The sequence below is a fragment of the Natrix helvetica genome, assembly GCF_964273705.1.
Source record: "Natrix helvetica genome assembly, chromosome: 15".
Lineage (NCBI taxonomy): Eukaryota > Metazoa > Chordata > Lepidosauria > Squamata > Natricidae > Natrix > Natrix helvetica.
In genome coordinates, this window is record NC_138565.1 from 9,326,468 (window position 1) to 9,346,982 (window position 20,515).

Sequence of the window (20,515 nt, forward strand, 5' to 3'; positions counted from 1 at the left end):
GACGTCGGCCGGGTTTGTGGCCGCGTGGGCGGAGCCATGAGACGGGCGTCACTCCGGCTAGCCCCGCCCCGGTTCCTGGCGCGCGCGAAGAAGGGAGAACTGCGCCTGCGCCCCGGACCAAAATGGCGGCCTCCAGGCTCCTCTCGCGGACAGGTGGAGAGGGAGCTTCGCTCGGAGGGAGGGTCGCGGGGTCGCGCCGGGATGGGGCTCCGGCCTTTGGCCCGAGGTCTTCTGCCCCCAGTGGGGTTGGGGTCTGCAGGCCCGGGAGAGGCGGGGGCGCACGTTGCACCGCCGGCGTTCCCTAATTTGATGGGGTGCGGGGGGGGGGTTGTCTCTTGGCGCATATAGGTTGTCCTCGACTTACGACCACAATGGAGCCCAACATTTATGTTGCTGAGTGAGCCATTAAGTGAGCTTTGCCTCCTTTTCCGACCATTCTAGCCACGGTTGATAAGTGAATCCCTGCAGACGTTAAGTTAGTAACAAGGTTGTTAAGCGAATCCGTCCGTCCCCCCTATTGACTTGGCTTGCCAGAAGGTCGCAAAAGGGGATCACGGGACTGCAACTGTCATAAGTACATGCCAGTTGCCAAGCCTCCGCTATTTCGATCATGTGACCATGGGGGGTGCGGCAAGGGCGTGAAAAAAAAGTCATGAGTCACACTTTTCAGTGGGATGGTAACGTTGAACGGTCACTAAATGAGCTGTTGTAAGTCGAGGACTACCTGTATTTGCCCTCCGCATCCACCCCCAGCCCATTTTAAGATGCTGGACTCTAACTCCCAGAATGCCCCAGGGAGCGTGAAGTCCAGCATATTGAAGCAGGCAAGAGGGAGACATGAAGGGCTTCAAGAATCCCTACGGTTTTGGTTTTGGGGGTTCAGAAACTAGTATCCCTCCCCCCCCTAAAATCCTGTGATTGACATAAGACACATTGAACTACAGTGTCATCTCCTGTTTGCTAGGAGCTCACCCCTGTTCACCCCTCTTTTCCTCACAGCAGCCCTTCTTCGGCCCAGCAGGACAGTCGCGAGATCCACATCCGGACTCCTGAGACATCACGGGACCCTCTCGGTTGCACCAGCCAGCCAGCCACAGGATGGTAAGTCTCTCCGGGTCTGGAAGCTCAAAGCCATGAGGAAAGCAGCAGAGGATCCTGGAGCAAGGTGTGGGAGAAGGAAGCCAGAGCGCTTGCCCGTGGGGAAACAGGCCTGATTCTAGTGGGTGCTCCTCCTTGAAACTGTTTCTCTCTTGCAGATGTACATGCATACATCTGAACTAGACTGTTGTTTCTCTGTGTCATATAATATATGTGCATATATACATAATATTCGTTTATTTATTTTGTCATGTTTATGTAGTGTATATTGGGGGTGGTGACCCTTTGAAAGCTGCATCCAACAGAATTTCATTTTAATGTATGCTGATGAGTGTACATTCAAAGTGACGATAAAGTTATTTTATTCTATTCTAAATTCTGCCCTATCCTATCTGTCCCTAATTCTATCCTATCACTAATTCTATTCTATTCTCTATTCTTATTCTCTTCTCTATTCTTGTTCTATTCTTATTCTTATTCTGTTATATTCTTATTCTATTCTCTATTCTACCCTACCCCTTTTCTAATTCTATTCTATTATTCTATTATCCTTCTATTCTTTTATTCTATATTCTATTCTACTCTACTCTATTTCATTCATTGTAATACATTTCTATTTCTATTCTAGATATCGAGGAGAAGCTTCTGCGGGAGCCGTTGAAGCACGCGGACTTCTTCAATCTGCAGGAGCTCTTTTCTCTCCAGGAGCTCTTCGAAGCTCGAGTCCACCTTGGCCACAAGAAGGGCAGCCGTCACAGGTCAGTTCTTCCCCAGCGCTTGCGAGCCACGAAGAGCAAACTCCCTGGCTAGGCTCACACAAAATCTCAGCCCAGATTGCCAAAACATAATTGCCATGTTTTGGTTAGGTCCAAAGAAATAAACCCCGATAGGCTAAATAGACAGCATGCAGCTTTTACACCTGCATTCCCACAACCATGGTTGCCACCCACTGTGGCCTAGACTTGAAGGGATCTTGGAGTCCTAGTGGACAACCATTTAAATAGGAGCCGGCCGTGTGCAGCAGCTGCCAAAAAAGCCAACACAGTCCTAGGCTGCATCAACAGAGGGATAGAATCAAGATCACGTGAAGTGTTAATACCACTTTATAAGGCCTTGGTAAGGCCACACTTGGAATACTGCATTCAGTTCTGGTCGCCACGATGTAAAAAAGATGTGGAGACTAGAAAGAGTGCAGAGAAGAGCAACAAAGATGATTAGGGGACTGGAGACTAAAACATATGAAGAACGGTTGCAGGAACTGGGTATGTTTAGCTTAAGAGAAAGAAGCACTAGGGGAGACATGATAGCATTGTTCCAATATCTCAGGGCTGCCCCAACGAAGAGGGAGTCAAACTATTCTCCAAAGCACCTGAGGGTAGAACAAGAAGCAATGGGTGGAAACTAATCAAGGAGAGAAGCAACTTAGAACTGAGGAGAAATTTCCTGACAGTGAGAACAATTAATCAGTGGGACAGAAATTGCCTCCAGAAGTTGTGAATGCCCCAACACTGGAAGTCTTTAAGAAGATGTTGGATAGCCATCTGTCTGAAACGGCATAGGGTTTCCTGCCTAGGCAGGGGGTTGGACTAGAAGACCTCCAAGGTCCCTTCCAACTCTACTATTGTATTGTATTGTATTGTATTGAATCTAGCCTTTGGGTCGGAGCTTTGGAGCTAAGCATTGCTCACGCAACTTTCCTGCCTTTCAAGCTAGGATTGTCCTCAGGTTTTCCTGGGATTCAGTTTGGGACTTTCGGTGTGTAACTGACGGGTAGATGTGTTTGACTTCCTCCCCACCCCACTCACTAAGATAAAATGTAGTTGGATATTTTGGGGGCCGAGATGTTAGTTATCTCCATTAGATGTTAACAAGGTTCAGTCATAGTTGCGTGAATAGAGCAACTGGTTAATTCCGTGAAGCAGTTTGCTTAACTGGAAATCTCCACACAGAAGATTATAATGCAAAACAGTTTTGTTCAAGGATGAAGTTTGCATATTTCTGGGGAAGCACCTTGCTGTTTATATAGCTATTCTCCACCTCCTGGCACAAATGGTTGGCCAGTTACTGGACAAGAAGGGCCAGGAGTAACCTGGCATTGCTTTTCACTGCTTTTGAAATATTTTTTAAAATGTCTTTCCCCCCCTGTAGGTAAAACACTTTCTAATCAAATGTTCCTGTTGTGATGTATAAGGGATTTGCATATCATTATCCCCAAAAGCTCACTTTTACCTAATTTTGGATAATTGATTCACGTTTGGGAAGCACAGGCGTAGGTTTTTATGTCTGGCTGGTTGATTTGGCCTCTTTGCAAAAGCTCAACATCCCTGCCTGATAAAATGGGAATATGAGAGGTGTGTACAGATTGTCTTCGACTAATGACCAGAATTAAGACCAGAAATTGGGCGTGGGCATGGCTTGGTGGGCGTGGCAGGTGAAGGATACTGCAAAATCCCCATTCCCTCCCCACTCTGGGGCCAGTATTTGCCGGTTCTCCAAACTACTCATAATTTCCGCTGCTGAATTTCACCTCTGGAACGGCCCCTTCGGCCTGTAGTCCTTGTTTGCCTCTTTTTCTGGCCTGGGGGCGGCTTCAGACCGTCTGCTTGTTCCCTCTGCAGATACATGGTGCCGTATCTCTTTGGCTGCCGTCTGGATCACGACATCATCGACCTGGAACAGACGACGCAGCACCTCCAGCTGGCCCTCAATTTCACGGCCCACGTGGCCTTCCGCAAAGGTATCATCCTCTTCATCAGCCGCCATCGGCAGACCTCCCACCAGGTGGAAAACGTGGCCAAGGAATGTGGGGAGTACGCCCACACCCGCTACTGGCAGGGCGGCTTGCTGACCAACGCCCCCATCCAGTACAGCGCCGGCGTCCGCCTGCCGGACCTCCTGATCTTCCTCAACACTTTCAACAACGTCTTTGAGCCTCACCTGGCCATCCGGGACGCGGCCAAGATGAGCATCCCCACCGTGGCTGTGGTGGACACCAACGCCAATCCCTCCCTCATCACCTACCCCATCCCGGGGAATGACGACAGCCCCTCGGCCATCAGCCTCTACCTCTCGCTCTTCAAGACCACCATCTTGAGGGCCAAGGAGAAGAGGAGGCACCTGGAGGCTTTATACCGGCTGCAGAAGAAATCCGCTAGGCCCACGGCCCCCCTCCAACGCCCAATTGCTAGGGGGGATGAGGAGAATGGGCATTCCGGCTCCTCAAGCTAGGATTAGGAATGCTGGGACTTGGAATCTCTACATATACAACAACCGAGGTGGGTTTCTCCCAGTTTGGCCCAATTTGGCCGAGCCGGTAGTGGAATTCAGGCCTGGGCTGCAGAACTGGCAGCATCCCAGGCCTGCCATGCCCCTGAACCGGTTCCCTCACCGCCACTGGGCCACCGCCATTTTGGTTTTTAGTGGCTGCACGTGCACAGCTCACCATAACTTGTTCTGTTCATGTGCGAAGAACAATTTACGTTGGCGTGCATGCTGGTTGCAAACCAGTAGTAAAACCGGCAGCAACCCAACCCTGTACTACAAGGTTGGGAAGCAGAGGTTGCAGATCACAGCCTCTAACTATTAGGGATGCTGGGAGCTGTAGTTTAATCGTTAGGAGGGCCAAAGGTCTCCCCCCCCCCGCCTTCTGTTCTATGCGTTGCCTTCCCACTTCAGTCTTCTCTCTTTTGAGCCGCTAATTTTTAATATTATAAATGTTATTGGATGCACAAGAATTGGCAGCTGAAGGAATAAATTGTCAGGATGGTATTTTGGTTTCTTCAATTCATTGGTTTACATCTTAGCGGTTTGCATCCGGGTGGTCAAAATGCCAGTTCAGGAGTTATTAAATTAGGATTCATTTATTCTCCAAAGCACCAGAGAAGCAGGACAAGAAACGATGGATGGAAACTACCATGTTTTTCGGAGTATAACACGCACCAAGGTTTTGAAGAGGGATTTTTTTTTTAAAAAAGGTTTTTGCACTCTGCAAACTTCCCAAAAATGGCCCGTTTTTTGCAAAAACGGGCTCATTCCCCCCCCCCAACAGGCATGAATAGCCTTTAGGGGGCTTGCAGAGTGTTTCTGGGGTCCCCCCCCCAAACACGCAAAAAACGGCCTGTTTTTTGTCAAAACAAATTGCATGCATAGCCTTTAGGAGGCTTATAGAGTACTCCTGGTGGCGGAGGGGGGGAGGGGGAATTGAGCAAAGAAGACCTGTTTTCTGTCAAAATTTTTTGCATACATAGCCTTTAGGAGGCTTATAGAGTATTCCTGGTGTCGGGGGGGGGGGCATTTTTCACTCATTTCTGCCCTCTCCAGCCCCCAGGAGCTCTCTGAAAGCCGCCTACAGGCTCTGCAAGGCCATTTTGGTGAAGGGGGTGGGGCTTCGGGAGCAAAAAAAAATGCTGTATGCCGTGTATAAGACACACCCAGATTTTCAGCCTCCTTTTTAAAGGAAAAAGGTGCGTCTTTATACTCTGAAAAATACTCAAAGAGAGAAGCAACCTGGAATTAAGGAGAAACTTGCTAACAGTGAGGACAATTAGCCCATGGAACAGCTTGCCTCCAGAAATCCTGGGTGCTTCATCATTGGAAGATTTTAAGAAGAGATTAGGCAGTCACTCATCCGAAAGAGTGCAGGTTCTTCTGCTTGAGCAGGAGGTTGGACTAGAAGACCTCCAAGGTCCCTTCCAGCTTACTCTATTCTATTCTCTTGAAAAGAATGTGGAGTGGAGAACCAGTGGCTGCCTGCTACCATTGAGGCACATTGCAACCCTTTTGTTTTGCTAATTCCCTGGAGGGCACGTTTTTGGGTAGTTTGTTGGATGAAGCCATGTTTCCCCCCAAAATATATAGAAGGTAGTCCTTTAATTATGGCTCAGTGGCTAAGACACTGAGCTTGTCATTCAGAAAGTTCATATCCCTACTACAGGTCTCCTGCGTGATCAGGGGGTCGGATTAGATGACCTACAAGGTCCCTTCCAACTCTGTTACTGTTTATGGCGGTAATGGAGCCTGCCCATTATGGTCATACATCGTGATGGCCATAAAGCAGGTCACCTGCATGGCCAGCCCAATTTTGACCTTGCTTTTTGCGGTGATCGTTAAGGAAAACGCTGTGGTTGTTACACAACCCCCCCCCCTTTTTTGGGGGGGCTATGGGGTGCGTTTTTTGCCAAAAAATTGAAATGTGACTTCCGTGCATTGCAAACCTCTTTAAATGTGGGCTGGTGGCTGAGCATCCAAAAATCACATGAGTGGGGGAAGCCTGGCTGTTGGAACTGGATTGTAAGCGTCTTCTGGGGCAGAGGTCCCCAGTACCAGGCTACGACCCATTTCGAACTCGCCACAGAACTGGTGGGCAAGGCACACATGCACCCAGTCTACTTACGCAAGCAGCAAGCGAGCGCAGAGAGGCGTCTCCATTTGCAAATTCAGCTGTGCGTGTTATGGGCACTTGCCCATTGCTCTCACAGAACCGTCCCCTGTCCCTTCCCATCCCTTCCCCTCCTTCACCGATCCAGCAAAGCTGGAAAAACTCTGGAGATGGTTGTTTCTCGGGCGCTGCATTGTAACTTTGAGCGGCTGTTAAGTGACCAAGTCATAAGTTGAGGACTCTCTGTAAGTAGCCACAACTCAAAAAGAGTTGGGACATGCATTCTGCGTATTCACCCAACTGAGTATTCACCCCAACGTTTGCTTGCTTTCTATGGGAAGGAGGGAGCGGTTGGTTTTTCGGTATCAAAATGTTACTCCAACTTCCTGAAACTTCTGGTGCTTTCCATCGCTTAAGGAATCTCATTTGTGACCAAAACAAAAAACAAAAAACCAATTCCCTGGAATAATCTTGAGTTTAATTCCCAGGAAACTATTTCTGCTTGAGCGATCTATGAAAGCAGAGGCTGCCATTTTATCTTACATCTCTTTAATTTTTAAGCATTTGTTAAAGATACACATAGCTATTCAGATGGAAAGGGAAAGGGTGTGACCCATATTTTCTTTGCATCTGACCAGCTGTGGTGTTAGTCGTTAATCGTGACCCCATGGACAATGTTCCTCCAGGCCTTCCTGTCTTCTACTATCCTCCGGAGTCCATTGAAGCTCACGCCGGCTGCTTCGGTGACTCCATCCAGCCACCTCCTTCTCTGCCGTCCCCTTCTTCTTCTTTTGCCCTCCATCCTTCCCAGCATGAGGCTCTTCTCCAGGGAGTCCTTCCTTCTCCTTAAGTGGCCAAAGTCTTTGAGTTTCCTCTTCAGGATCTGGCCTTCTCAAGAGCAGCCAGGGTTGATCTCCTCTAGGACTGGCCGGTTGAATGGTAGGATCTCCTGCTTGGGGGGGGGAGGGGGGGAGGGTTGGACTAGAAGACCTCCAAGGTCCCTTCCAGCTCTGTTCTGATTCTATCTATTTCCTCCCATCTGTAATTTCCTCAACAAAGGAAGTTAAAAAGGCAAAAGAAAAAGCAGGCGACGTAGGAAGCCTTTTGTCCCTCGAGGCTTTCCGTCGGGACTGCGAGCGCGCGAGCGCTCCTCAGTGGCTCCGCCCACTCCCTCTCTATATAAGGCGAAGGACCACGTGCCTTCGGCCATTTGCCGCTGGGTTCGGGAGGACGCTCAGGTAAGGCTGGTGCTGCCGCTCCCTGCGAATTCTACCGAGAGCGCCTTTAACGTGCTTCGCCGTTCGGATGGTGCAGGCAGGGCGTCAACTGCAGCTCCCATCGTCCCCAGCCGGCTGGGGAAGACGGGACCCGCTTTGCAATTAAAGCAGGCATTGGGGGGGGGCTCCTTCCATTCTCACTCACCCACCCACCCGCCCCGCGGGATCTTGCCGAGGGGAGCTCGCTCGGGGCCCTTCCCAGTCCCGGCTCGGCCTCCGGAGTGAGCTTCCCTTGCAGGAGAGCGGAGAACGAAGCGGCTCCTCCGCCTTTTTTGCTGCTTCTGCCACCTTAGGAGGGGGGGGGGTTCCCCCCGTGCTGTTTGGTGCCCTTGGGAGGGGAAAGCAGGGACCCCTCTTGGCCTGCTCCGGTATGGCGGGGCTTCCAAGCAGGGCGGGCGGGCGTCGCTGCAGCCCTTTTCAGCCAAGGGAGGAAAAAGCAGCTGAGCTAGAAATGGTTTCGGAGTTAGGAGTAGAGAAGGCAGAGTGGACTAAATTGTCACTTTAAAGGAGGGGGACTCGAGCTGGAGCTCCCTTGCAACCAATCAGAGCAGCTGGAAGGGACCTTGGAGGTCATCTAGTCCAGCACCCTGCTCAAACAGGAGACCCTACACCCATGATGGCGAACCTGTAGCGCCATAGCACGTGTCTACCACAGGTGGCACCCGTCGCCAGCTGCTCTTTCTGGGCACAGGAGCGCCAGAAAATGGTCCAAAAAACAGGTCTTTTTGGCCTAAAAAAACCTGAAAATGGCCCAAAACAGGCACGCCGGCCAAACTCTGATTTTCAGCGCTCTGGTGCACGCACATTCGCGCACATGTATGCATGTCCAGGTTTGAGCACTCTGTGCCAAAAAGGTTCACCCTCACTGCCCATTTGAGACAAGTGGTGCCCAGTCTCCTTAAAAAACCTCCAGTGATGGAGCTGCCCACAGCACCTGGTGGCAAGCTGTTCCACGGGTTTATTGTCCTCATTTTTAGGAAGTGTCTCCTTCATTCCAGTTGCTTCTCTCCTTGGTTAGTTTCCATCCGTTGCTTCTTGTCCTGCCCCTCTGGTGCTTTGGAGAATAGCTTGACTCCCTCTTGTTTGGGGCAGCCCCTCAAACGCTGCAGTCTCCTATCATGTCGTCCCTAAGTCTTCTTTTCTCTAGAAAAGAAACCCGAATCCAGCACCTGTTCCTCCTATGTTTTAGTCTCCAGGCCTTTGAGCACCTTAGTTGCTCTTCTCTGTCAGGGGAAGATTTCACCCTGAACTAAATGAGGTCTTAGACCGCGGCTTTTCCAAACAGCATTATCTTTAAGGTGTGAAAAAAAGAAATAAAAATCCCGGAAAACATATTCTAATGAAAAGCAAGCTTTTAATACAAAAATAAGAAATGAAGAAATAAAACAAATCTATCTAATTGTTACATTTTGGCAGAAAACAGCTTGTCTACCAGCTTCCTGGCAGACGGACAAAGATCAAAAGGAAAGAGAAGTCTCTGGAATGTGTGAAGAGCAGGCGCAGTACATCATTGCTGATAAGACCTTATGACCTGCGCAGTAACTCTTTCAGTAATTATTCAGTTCAAGCTAGCAAACAATTTAACACAGTGACATTCTCTGCACTTGCCCCCCCCCCCCCCGAGTCTCAACCTCTGTTTTGTAATGTGACCAGAAAACCTCTGCTTCCTAGAATTAATAACAATGCAGGAGGCGGAAGCCTTCATTAAAAAGCATCTCTCCCTCCTAGAGGACCAACACAGCGAAGTTAGTGGAACGGACAGCAAGGTACAAGTTAGGGAGGGAGGGAGGGGGCTGAGGCTTCCTCTGGGGAGAGGGAGGAAGGAGCAATATCGAAAAGGCTCAGGTCACAAAAATAAAAGTATTTGAAATAACAGCAATTGGTGATGCTCTAGAAAGTGAGAAAGGAAAATGAATGATCAGGTGGTTGGCAATTTAAATAAGACCTTGTTTTCTGCTTATCTTTTATCTTTTGTTTTTAAGATTGTAATAATTGTGAGTTTTGGATGGGTTTCTATCACTAGTGTGGGAGTTGCCAAAAAAAATTTTATATATCCCCCTTACCTTTCCCCATAAATCAGGGGTGTCCAAACTTGAGAACTTTAAGACTTGTGGACTTCAACTCCCAGATTTATATATATGTTGTATTTGTACTGATAAATAAATAAAGGGAGACTTCTGCATGGTCTTCTGTGATGAGCCGAAGGACAGAAAGAGGGAGTAGTGACCTTCCTCCTATATTTAGGCATACCAGGGGTTGTAACACAAATACATATATATATGTGTGTGTGTGTGTGTGTGTGTGTGTGTGTATGTGTATGTATGTATATATGTGTATATATATATATGTGTGTGTGTTTGTGTTACAACCCCTGGCATGCCCAAATATGGGAGGAAGGTCACTCCTCTTTCTGTCCTTCGGCTCATCACAGAAAACCATCCAGCTCCCTCCCATATTTGGGCATACCAGGGGTTGTAACACAAACACATACTTATTTCCCTGGCTCAGCTGATAAAGGAGGAGAAGCCTGTGGCATAGTGGCTAAGACTCTTGCCTAATATGTAATACAGCCCAGGTTCAAATCCCAGTAAGGGTATGGCTAGTTGATGAGAGCTAAACAGCTCAAAATGGATCTATACTAGTCTCCCTTTATTTATTTATCAGCACAAATACATTAGAAGAAAAAAAAACAAGAGTTGGTTATACAAAGCTAGAGGGATGTGGGGCTGGGCTCCTCCCCTCCTCCTCCTCTCCATGCACACCTGAGGGCATTTCTCATCACCTGCCCCTCTGCCCAGCAGCCCAAAGGCAGTGCTTCCTCCCTCCTGTCTGGGGTGAGGGGAGCCATGAGGGTGCGGTGCGGACGGCACCCGGTTGAGTCTGTGGCAAAGCTGATTCCCATGGTGGGGTTAGAGAGGAGCTAGGTTGGAGGGGAGCAGAGTCGTCCTCTGGCCACAGCGCGGGTTTTGCAGCACCAGCCCTGCATGTGCCCCTTGGCCCTGCCTTGTTCATCTTTCTTTTTTGAAAAGATTTTATTTTTTGTTCTCTATATACAATTATAGGCATACATTCACATAGTTATTATTCTTTTTTACATTCGTCGTTCTTATACATTTGTCATTCCATTTACAGGGTTTTAATATACCATTTGGGTTGTTTTGTTTATCATCCCTCGCTTCTTTTGATACCACCTTCTTTTCCCTTTCTTTTCTCGCTCCCTTCTCTCCTTCCTTCCTCTCTCCTTTCCCTTCTTCCCTTACCTCTCCCCTACTCCTCTCTTTCACTTCCCCTTCATACCTTCTCCTTCTCCCTTCCCTCTTCCTCTCCTGGCTTCTTTCTTCCTTTCCTCCTCTCCTCTCCTCTCCTCTCTTTTTCTATTGTTGTAGGTGTCTCTTCTAGCTCTTAATTTTTATTTTTTGGGGGTGCTTTTTCCACATACTGAAAAAATAGTTGAATATCATTTCTTGTTCCTTTTCCTTCTCAGATCTATCCTGATTATATTTTCCCCCCTCCGTGTTTTTCTTTTGAATATATACTTATATATTATTTTCTTCACCTCCACTTCATCTTATTTATGCAAATTCCCCAAGAAGTAGGTCCCACACATGTGCAACGCAGGTGAATCAAAGGTAGGAAATGCACTTAGATGCCCTTTGTCAGAGCAGGCAAAAGGCTGGTGGTCAGTGGAACATTGTCCCCTTGAGCTGGTGGTCAGCAAATTAAAAAGGAACGATGGCTGATTCAGGAATATCCATTTCTTTAGTGTTAACTAATAGTGTTAGCTATTTTTGGTTATAGGGATAGATTTGTATTGGGTGCTTCATTTTTTTTTAAATTTTGTGTTTTTGTAGATTGCAAGTCTTCCAACACCCAAAAAATGAGCGGAGCAAAAAAACCCAGGACAGATAGTGGGAGATCATTTCGAGAGGCTTGGACGGAGTCATTTGGAATGGTTGACCACAATGGCAAAGCCTTATGTACTTTGTGTAATGAAAGCGTTGTGTGTCGCACGTCAAGTGTCAGACGGCACTTTGACACCAACCACAAAAGCGTTGCCCAACTTGGCGAAACGGAAAGAAAAGAGTTCCTTGAAGAGAAACTGAGGAAACATCGTTCCCCGTCTCTTAGCTTTTGCAGCGATCTTTCTACAGCGCATCAGCTGGCAGCTGGCAGTCTTCAAATTTCAGCAAAAGCCGGGAAGCCCCTCTCCGATGGGGACATTATCAAAATGGCCATGTTGTCTGGAAGTGATTCCCTTTTCCATGATTTCCCAAACAAGGATAAAATTATTCAACGCCTCTCTGAGATGCCGCTTAGAAGAAATGCTGTTAAAGATGGAGGCCAGTGCATGGCAAGTGACGTTAGCCAGCCGCTCAGCACCGACTTACAGAAGGCAGCCTGCTACTCCATGTGCTTGGATGAAAGCACAGATATAAATAACCACGCCAGGCTAGCAATAATTTTGCGTTATGCTGTTGGGGACATCATGAGAGAAGAGCTGGTGAAACTGGTGTCTTTGCCTGAAAGGACCCAAGGGATAGACATCTTTGATGCTGTGATGGAGGCTTTTTTGTCACACGACATAAGGCCAGAAAAAGTGGTTTCAATTACTAGTGATGGGGCACCTTCTATGGTGGGGGAAACATCTGGTTTCATACAGTTCTTTGTTCAAGAAACGAAGCATCAAATCATTCAGTTCCACTGCATTATACATCAAGACACTTTTTGTGCCAGCAAAAAATTTGACCATGTCCTCAAAGATGTCACAAAAATGGTGAATTACATCATGGCTCATGCGCTGAATTTTCCACAGTTTCAAGCACTTCTTGAGGAAGTTCAGGCGCAGTATAATTGTTTACTTATGTACGATAATGTCCGGTGGCTGAGCAGAGGGCGAGTCCTGGAGAGATTTGTAGCCTGCTTGGATGAAATCAGGCTGTTTATGAATGAAAAAGGGCAGGAATATCCACAGCTCACTGATACGGCCTGGCTTACCGACCTCACGTTTTTTACGGATTTTACACGACACTTCAATGTCCTGAACCAACAATTGCAAGGCGTCGGGAGAACAGCAGAAAGGATGTTTTGCGACATCAAAGCATTTGAGAGAAAACTGCAGGTTTTTGAAAGAGACCTTGAAAGTGGGCAGCTGAAATATTTTCCAAATCTGAAAAGCCTTTTGGAAAATCCTACAACGTTTTCAGACAATCCTACAAGCCGTCAGGAAATCTACGAGGAATTTTCTAGCATTGTAGCAGCTGCAATGATGAATTTTAGTAATCGTTTTTTACAGTTCCGTCAGATGGAGATGACCCTGTTTTTTCTTACTTCCCCAGATAAAGCCGAATTTGAAGAACTTGATCTTTCCTGCTTAGGCTGGTTAGATTTAGGAAATCTGGAAATGGAGCTATTGGAATTTCAAGAAAGCTCTATCTGGAAAAATAAATTCTATGACTTGCGGGAAACACTTGAGAAGATAGAAGGGATGGCAAAGGACAGCCCAGTTAGCTCTGAAAACGAGATCCTTAAAGTTTGGAATTCTCTGCCACATAGTTTTAAGTCAATGAAAGCACTTGGGATCGCGCTTCTTACTTTGTTTGGATCGTCTTACGCTTGTGAGCAGCTGTTTGACACCAAAATGAAATCCTTAAAGTGTGGAATTCTCGGCCAAATAATTTTAAGCCAATGAAAGCGCTTTTGGGATCGCGCTTCTTACTTTGTTTGGATCATCTTAAAGCTTGTGAGCAGCTGTTTTGACACCAGAAGTGGACGCTGCATGTGTTGCTCTCAAACTTACAAAGTGTGAGCCAAGGATAGACAAATTATCAGCATGCATACAACAGCAAAAATCACATTAATTAGAGCTGCAGTGGTTAAGAGTGCAGTCCTGCTGGCTACATCTGCTGATCCACCAGCTGTCTGCTGTTTGGCAGTTCAAATCCCACCAGGCTCCAGGTTGACTCAGCCTTCCGTCCTTCCGAGGTGGGTAAAACGAGGACCCAGATTGTTGGGGGCAAGAGGCCGATTCTGTAAACCTCTTAGAGAGGGCTGGAAAGCACAGTGAAGCTATATATAAGTCTTAAGCGCTATCGCTATGGCTAATTATTCAAAAGCATGCCAAATGCAAACTTTTACCTTTCAATAAAGAGTTGTTTGTATCATTGGAAGCTCTGTTACTGTGTTTTTCTTTTAAAGACAAAAGATGTTAATGTACGAGTGGTTTTTTTCCTAAACTTAAAACCTCACAATTCAGGCTCAATTGCCGTGTTGGCCCTTTTGCAATAAATAAGTGGGTTTTGGGTCGCAGTTTGGGCATTCGGTCTCTTAAAAGGTTCACCCTCACCTGCCCTGGGCCATTCTGGACAAAACGGCTGCCCAGAATCATCTTAAAAACCACCTCACTGATGGCGCACCCACAACTTCTGAAGGCAGCCATTCCACTGGTGGGTTGGTTCTCACTCAAAAGAAAATGCCTCCTCATTTCTCATTTGAATTTCTCCTTGATAAGTTGCCATCCCTTGTTTCTTGTCGGGCCTTCAAGTGCAATTGAGCTTCTCCAAGTGTTGGTGCTATGAACGGTGTGGGTGTGAATGGCTGGTTTGGATTCACTTTTTTTCCTTTTTCATTCTGTTGCAGGATTGGCCGTAGGAAGCCTCCATGGGTCGAAGAGAGCCCTCCCTTGAGCAGAGGTGAGTTTGACCTCCTGGGAGATCCTTGCCCCCTCCCCTTCTCCTCTCCCCCCCCCCCCCCCCGCCAATGCAGCATTGCACTGCATTTGTTCAACCAGCTTTTCAGAAGTAACCAGTTAGGAAAGAGGAAACTGCAACAAGGCTTTATTTTATCTTAGTTTAGTTTAGTTTAGCAATAGCCCTTAGACTTATATGCCGCTTCATAGTGTGTAGGTTTCAGAAATCAATCACGGCAGTTTGTTTCCAAAATATCTGTCTGCCTTCGCAGAGTTTATTTGGCTTTTATATAGTTTTTACAAGCAAAGCACAGAGCAACAACATATTGTTTTGGTTTACTCCCCCATTTCTTCCCTAGTGAATCCAGAAAGCTTATTCAGGCAAAGGCTGACTCCTGCCTTTGCTCGGTGAATTAATGGGCTAAAAGATAACCGGCTGTGCATAACCTTTCCCTTATTCCCACATCTGGTTGTGCTAATTAGGTGAGCTTGTAGGTATCCAAGATAACCAGCTACTGAGATCATGGTAACTTCCTACGCATGTCTTTACGTAGCTTTACCTCTCATTCCTACAATAGTGCTTTTACAGCCCTCTCTAAGTGGGTTTACAGAGTCAGCCTCTTGGCCCCCCCAACAATCTGGGTCCTCATTTTACCCACCTCGGAAGGACGGAAGGCTGAGTCAGCCTTGAGCTTGGTGAGATTTGAACTGCCGAACTACAGCTAGCAGTCAACTGAAGTAGCCTGCAGGACTGCACTTTAACCACTGAGCCACCTGGCTCTTTTTAGTTTCGTTTTAGTTTACTGTCATTGCTCATCGTACAACGAAATTAAATGCCATCTCCAGCGTACATTATCATTATAAAAATAAAAACACAAAAGTCACATCCTTCCCATGCTATATAATTGAAATTGAAAACCCGATATTACATTAATATTGCAATATACAGAAGAATTCAGTATAGTTGCTGCCCTGGGAATAGAAGCTGTTTTTCAGCCTATTTGTCCTTGTTTTTATTGTTGTCTACTGTCTGCCAGAGGGTAATAGTTCTCAAAGGCATTCCCGGGTTGGGGGCTGCCCCTACCAGGCGTTGCAGGCATGGCTCCTGTGCTGTGTTTGTGTCAGTAGGTGGCACAGAGAATCAGGCTAGGTCTACGCTCAGTGCTCTGAAAGGTGGGCACTCAGAATGATTACTAGCCTGACAAAATGGGCAAATTTCCTTTGGATCCTTTGTGGGGGTTCTGTGCGGCTGATCCCCGATATTATTTGAGGGTGGATTGGATGCCAGGAAAGGAGGAAGACTTACGTTTATATACTGTACTAGCTGGATACCTGTGCTTCTGAACGAAACTACGTGATCAGGCAATGCAGGAGAAATCTGGTTCACTCTGGTTCAATCCATTGGCTCAGTGGTGGTCGGGGGTTGAAAGACATAAGGGAATATTGCTCCCGCCGCCTTAAGTCCTGAAACAGCTCCTTAGGTGGAAGGCGTAGACATTTGGACATTCGGTGGGATACTGACGTTTAGTATCATAAAGAGCCTCAGATCGCTCCTGAGTGAAGGAGTGGAATGTCTGGCAGTTTGAACTGAGGTAACGGAATGTGAGGCAACTGGCAGTTGGAACAGAGTTCTTTTCAGGTGGGGAGGGGGAGTAGAATTCCTTAGCATTAGAGTGTGTTAATTACTGTATAAGAAATACTAATGATCTGATGATCATTTCGCTAAGATTTCATGAGTGAGTGGTATTTGCCTATGTATGTATGTATGTATGTATGTATGTATGTATGTATGTATGTATGTATGTATGTATTGTGTCACAACCCCTGGTATACCCAAATATGGGAGGGAACACACTGTTTCCCTTTGTCTGTCTTTCGGCTCACTCCAGGAGACCATCCAGGCAGAAAACCGTATTTTTAATGTTGCTTTTGTTATATTTGTGTTGTATTTGTGCTGATAAATAAATTTATTTATCAGCACAAATACAACACACACACACACATATATAAATTCAGCTTTTTTTCATACTGCCATTTCTAGTACTTCACTGCTCTTTTAACTTCAGAAAAGAGTATCACATTTCTGTTCATCCATGATTGTTAGCAATTTTCAAAAAGCTTGTTTTTCTCGCATCATTGACACACTGATTTGAGTCCAAACCACTTTGTTTTCAGGGACATGAGGCTGGCTCTTCAACGCATGTTTAAAATGAGCTCTGAAAGGTAAGGTTGTACACTGTAATATTGTAAGCGTCCGAATGAATTTTGGATGCTACAATAACTTTTGACAAAATTTGTTCTTGGTGCATTCCCAGTTTGTGCATCGTTTAAGTTAGGGAAATTTGAATTAAGCACTTTTTCCTCCCCCAAAATTAGTGTCTTCATCTGCTGATTTGAAGCCTTTATTCTCTTTTGGTTACAAGCATTTTCTGAGCACCGTAAGGGGGTGTTAATGAAGTAGAAAATGCTTCCTTTTGAATATGGAATTCAATTTCAATGGTTCTTCTCAACCGCTTTTGGTCTTCCTCAGTTCAGCAAGTTGTAAACTTCTGACCTGGCCCATGCTGGCAAGGCAGGTGTTAAAGTCCAACAACCTTGGCAACTTTTTAAGAACTGGATTTCAACTTCCAGAACTCATCAACCAGCCATGCTAGCTGGGGAATTCTGGGAGTTTGAAGTTCACAAGTCTTAAAGTTTCAAATTTGCTGCCTATGTTCCATATTTATATATATTTATATATATCTATTATATATTTGCTGCCTCTATTTCTATGTACCTTCTCTGAAAACAAACCTGAAAACAGGTTTCTTTTTTCCTTTTACATCTTTGCAGAGTAATTTTTAACGATGTAACATCTGCCACAATTTTTTTTTTTGCAATTTTAATAAGTCTAGGAGGAACATAGGTCTAGCTGGAACTTTTCATCTTTTAGTTGTTTCCTTCTTGTACCTCATCCCTCCTTTATTTTGCTTCCTTGATGACTTAATGAAGACATATTTATAGACAATTCTGTAACGTGACTCTGTACTTTTCTAGTCATCGGCCAAAATGAAGATGTTTTGTCCTGAGCCTCACAAGGGAGGTGAGGGGCCATGAACTCCCAACCCACGGAGGACTCCCGTCACGGCGTCACTGGCAGATGGAGGTCAGCATTCCTTTGGACAGGGTTTATTTTATGGAAATGCAACAGTTTTATTATAAAGAACTAGCCGATAACCTGGTGTTGCCAGGGTATTTATTTATAGGGGGAAAACGTCCATACCAAACATAATTTCTAATGTTGCATTTTCCCCTTTACCAGAGGGAGCCCCCTTGTGGAGTACTGCGAAGCCGTTACCACGGCAACTCCACTGCGCTGTACAGTAGAAGCTATTTTAAGACAGTACAGTAGATGCCATTTTAAGGAACAACAGGCTGTATTTTAACAGAACACCCCTCCCCTCCGAAGGGTGTTAGGGGTGTCTTACCCCCACAGTATTTATTTCCAGGGAGTAAGTCACCTGTGCACCAAGTTTGATTGAAATTGCTTGAGGCATTCCACAGTTCTTCTGGAACACACACACACACACACACACCAATTTATATATATATATATAAATTAGTATTAGTATGATATTTATTTGATGTTCCTTCCTTCTGGCCAGCAGTGTCGTGGGCGCAAGCAGCAGGAACGAGATGAGACGCGGTTCTGAGAGGTTTCCAAGGAGTCCGACTCCATTCTTCCTTCAGGGAGGCTCCAATTCAACATCTCTTTGGGCCACCTAGGTTCTTTCCTCCAGCCTCAATGTGCAACATTTGGAGAAACTCAAGACCCACCTGTTCCAATTAGCTGGCCTGGCCCAATCATAATCATAATCTAATCCCGACCTTCCTGGCCGGTATTTTAAATTTTAAATTCTGGGGTATTTTAATTGGTTTTAATTATTAGTTTAATTTTATGATTACTGTACAGACTTTTTGTTCAATTTATTTGTCTGGGGTTTTGTATTTCTGTTGTTTATTGTGTATTTTATTTCTGTCTGTACACCGCCCCGAGTCCCCTCGGGGAGAGGGGGCGGTTTATAAATTTAATAAACTGAAACTGAAACTGGGAAATGCGATTTCGAGTGAGCCAGGCCCTAAAAGCCCCTTTGGTTTGTGTTCTTTTAAGCTCCTTTGTCAGCTGAGCTTAGTGGAAGGAATACAGGTAATCCCTGAGTCACGAATATAATAGAGCCTACCAATTATATCCGTAACCCGAGGATTCGTTTGATTGAATCCCGTTAAATGAACATGGTCACTCCCTGCTTTCCCCAGTGCATTTGTTAATCGAAGGTGCGGGTCATTAAATGCACATGAGATATCTCAAAAGTGGGGAAGAGCATGTGGGGCCTCCAAGGCCACCTCCAATCCAATGAAATACCTCATGCTCCCCTGGGATCCCCACAATTGCTTCCCCCCATCCTGCCCTGCTGGGTCTCCAGAGTCTGGGCCTCTTTTGCTAGCGTCCTGGATTCTACTTACCAATCCCCACCCCGTTTCCCATGGATTACTTAAACTTTTTGAAGTGCTCCAGAAGAGGCTGACTCGCTAGCAGAGAGGCCAAAGTGTTTTATTCGGACGGTGGCGAAGCTGTAAGAACGTGACATCTAAGGAAAAAGGTTTTCGGCAGCTTCTGAGAAAAAAACTTCGGCTCGCGCCCACGTGTCCAGCAGGCCTCCGGTAGTAGAAAAGGCCTGGGCAGGGCCACGGGGATCCAGCTTCAGGGATTGAGACAGCGGTAGCAGCCGCCAAACTCACTCAAACTAGCCAGCCGGCACCAAGCAGGAGGCTGCTTGACGCCGGTCATACTGGGCCCAAACTAAGCCTGCAGGCCTTCCTGGCAGAGAAGCCGGTCTTTTATTCAGATGGGGAAAGCGGTTTTCTCTCTGGTGAACAACTGCTGGGGTGCTGCAAAATTTGTAGTTTGGGGCCTTGTTTGGAAACGCCAGGGGTTGCTCCATGTAGCTTTGAACATTCGCTAAGGAAATGCTCGTAACACGGGGATTACCTGTACGGCGCAGCCTAGTCTTAATTTTATCTAATTTTTTAAATGTTATTGTCATATTAATTGGGTTTGTCTTTTTGGATATTTATCTAATTTCCTTTTAACTTTTGTGATATGTGTTTTTCTAATGTCGTACGCCGCTGGCCTGGCCCAATCGCAATTATAAGTATAATCTAATCCTGACCTTCCTGGATGGCGTTTAAAAATTTTAAATTCTGGGGTATTTTAATTGGTTTTAATTATCAGTTAGTTTATGGTTACTGTACAGACTGTGTGCTTAAGTTGTTTTGTCTGGGGTTTTGTGTTTTGTTTTGTTGTCTATTGTATATTTATTGTCTGTACACCGCCCCGAGTCCCTTCGGGGAGAGGGGGCGGTTTATAAATTTAATAAACTGAAACTGAAACTGCTGTTGTATGAGTCCTTTGGGAGAAGGGCGGCATATAAATCCAAACAAACAAATAAACAAACAGGCGCCTCCAGGTTTACTACGAATACTGAATCACGCAGGAGCGGCTCCAAAAGCCGCCCGAAAGGGAAACGGCAGCAGATCCGCCCCTCGCTCCCCCGGCCTGGGTTTATTGTCCTTCCTCAAATGTACGTTCTTGAATTTAAATCCAGTGAAAGCTGGCCAAACGCAGAATAGAAGGGAAATAAGATTATAAAAGAAGTTGCAAATAAAGATTTTCCTCAAATCAGAAAACGTCCTCTTTGTTTTCAATGACTCCTGCAAGTTTCGATTCTGCTTATCCTACCTGGGCTTCTTTCTAGGGGGGGCGGGGGGGGAAGGAGGCTTCAAGAGGAGGGGGGGTTTGCAATGGCTTCCATGAATGTGGCTTGCTCAAATGGTGCTGGGGCTCCATCTTGGGTACCCCCCCTTCCCCGCTCCCAGGATGGACATCGGGCAGCTGGGTTGTTTCTATGCCACGCACAGGCTGCCAGGGCCTGGAACAGTGGTCGGTTGCAGGTGGTGCCAGAGCCTACCCAGTGCTTCGGAGGGCCCACCCGCCCCGCCCGATCTCCTTACTTGTCCTTTAAATCCTTCTGTGCTTCC

The 20,515-nt window shown here is 46.4% G+C and overlaps 2 protein-coding genes across 3 annotated transcripts; both read left to right on the forward strand.

The window, feature by feature from the left end:
* The first annotated feature begins 35 nt into the window (after positions 1 to 35).
* MRPS2 (mitochondrial ribosomal protein S2) lies at positions 36 to 4,864 on the forward strand. 2 transcript variants are annotated; one of them, XM_081967441.1, is made up of 4 exons: positions 36 to 153; positions 1,000 to 1,101; positions 1,727 to 1,856; positions 3,717 to 4,864. In XM_081967441.1, the coding sequence occupies exons 1-4, from the start codon at positions 123 to 125 to the stop codon at positions 4,324 to 4,326; spliced, it is 873 nt and encodes a 290-aa protein (XP_081823567.1). In that variant the 5' UTR covers positions 36 to 122; the 3' UTR covers positions 4,327 to 4,864. The 2 variants fall into 2 exon arrangements, with proteins under 2 accessions (XP_081823567.1, XP_081823568.1); XM_081967442.1 differs by lacking the exon at positions 36 to 153 and adding an exon at positions 339 to 409.
* Positions 4,865 to 7,701: 2,837 nt separating this feature from the next.
* LOC309399490 (general transcription factor II-I repeat domain-containing protein 2-like) lies at positions 7,702 to 18,532 on the forward strand. Its single transcript, XM_081967345.1, has 7 exons — positions 7,702 to 7,713; positions 9,169 to 9,302; positions 11,604 to 13,734; positions 14,389 to 14,441; positions 16,613 to 16,660; positions 17,474 to 17,582; positions 18,085 to 18,532. Exon 3 carries the CDS (start codon positions 11,630 to 11,632, stop codon positions 13,439 to 13,441), a length of 1,812 nt encoding a protein of 603 aa, XP_081823471.1. The 5' UTR covers positions 7,702 to 7,713; positions 9,169 to 9,302; positions 11,604 to 11,629; the 3' UTR covers positions 13,442 to 13,734; positions 14,389 to 14,441; positions 16,613 to 16,660; positions 17,474 to 17,582; positions 18,085 to 18,532.
* Positions 18,533 to 20,515: the final 1,983 nt, after the last annotated feature.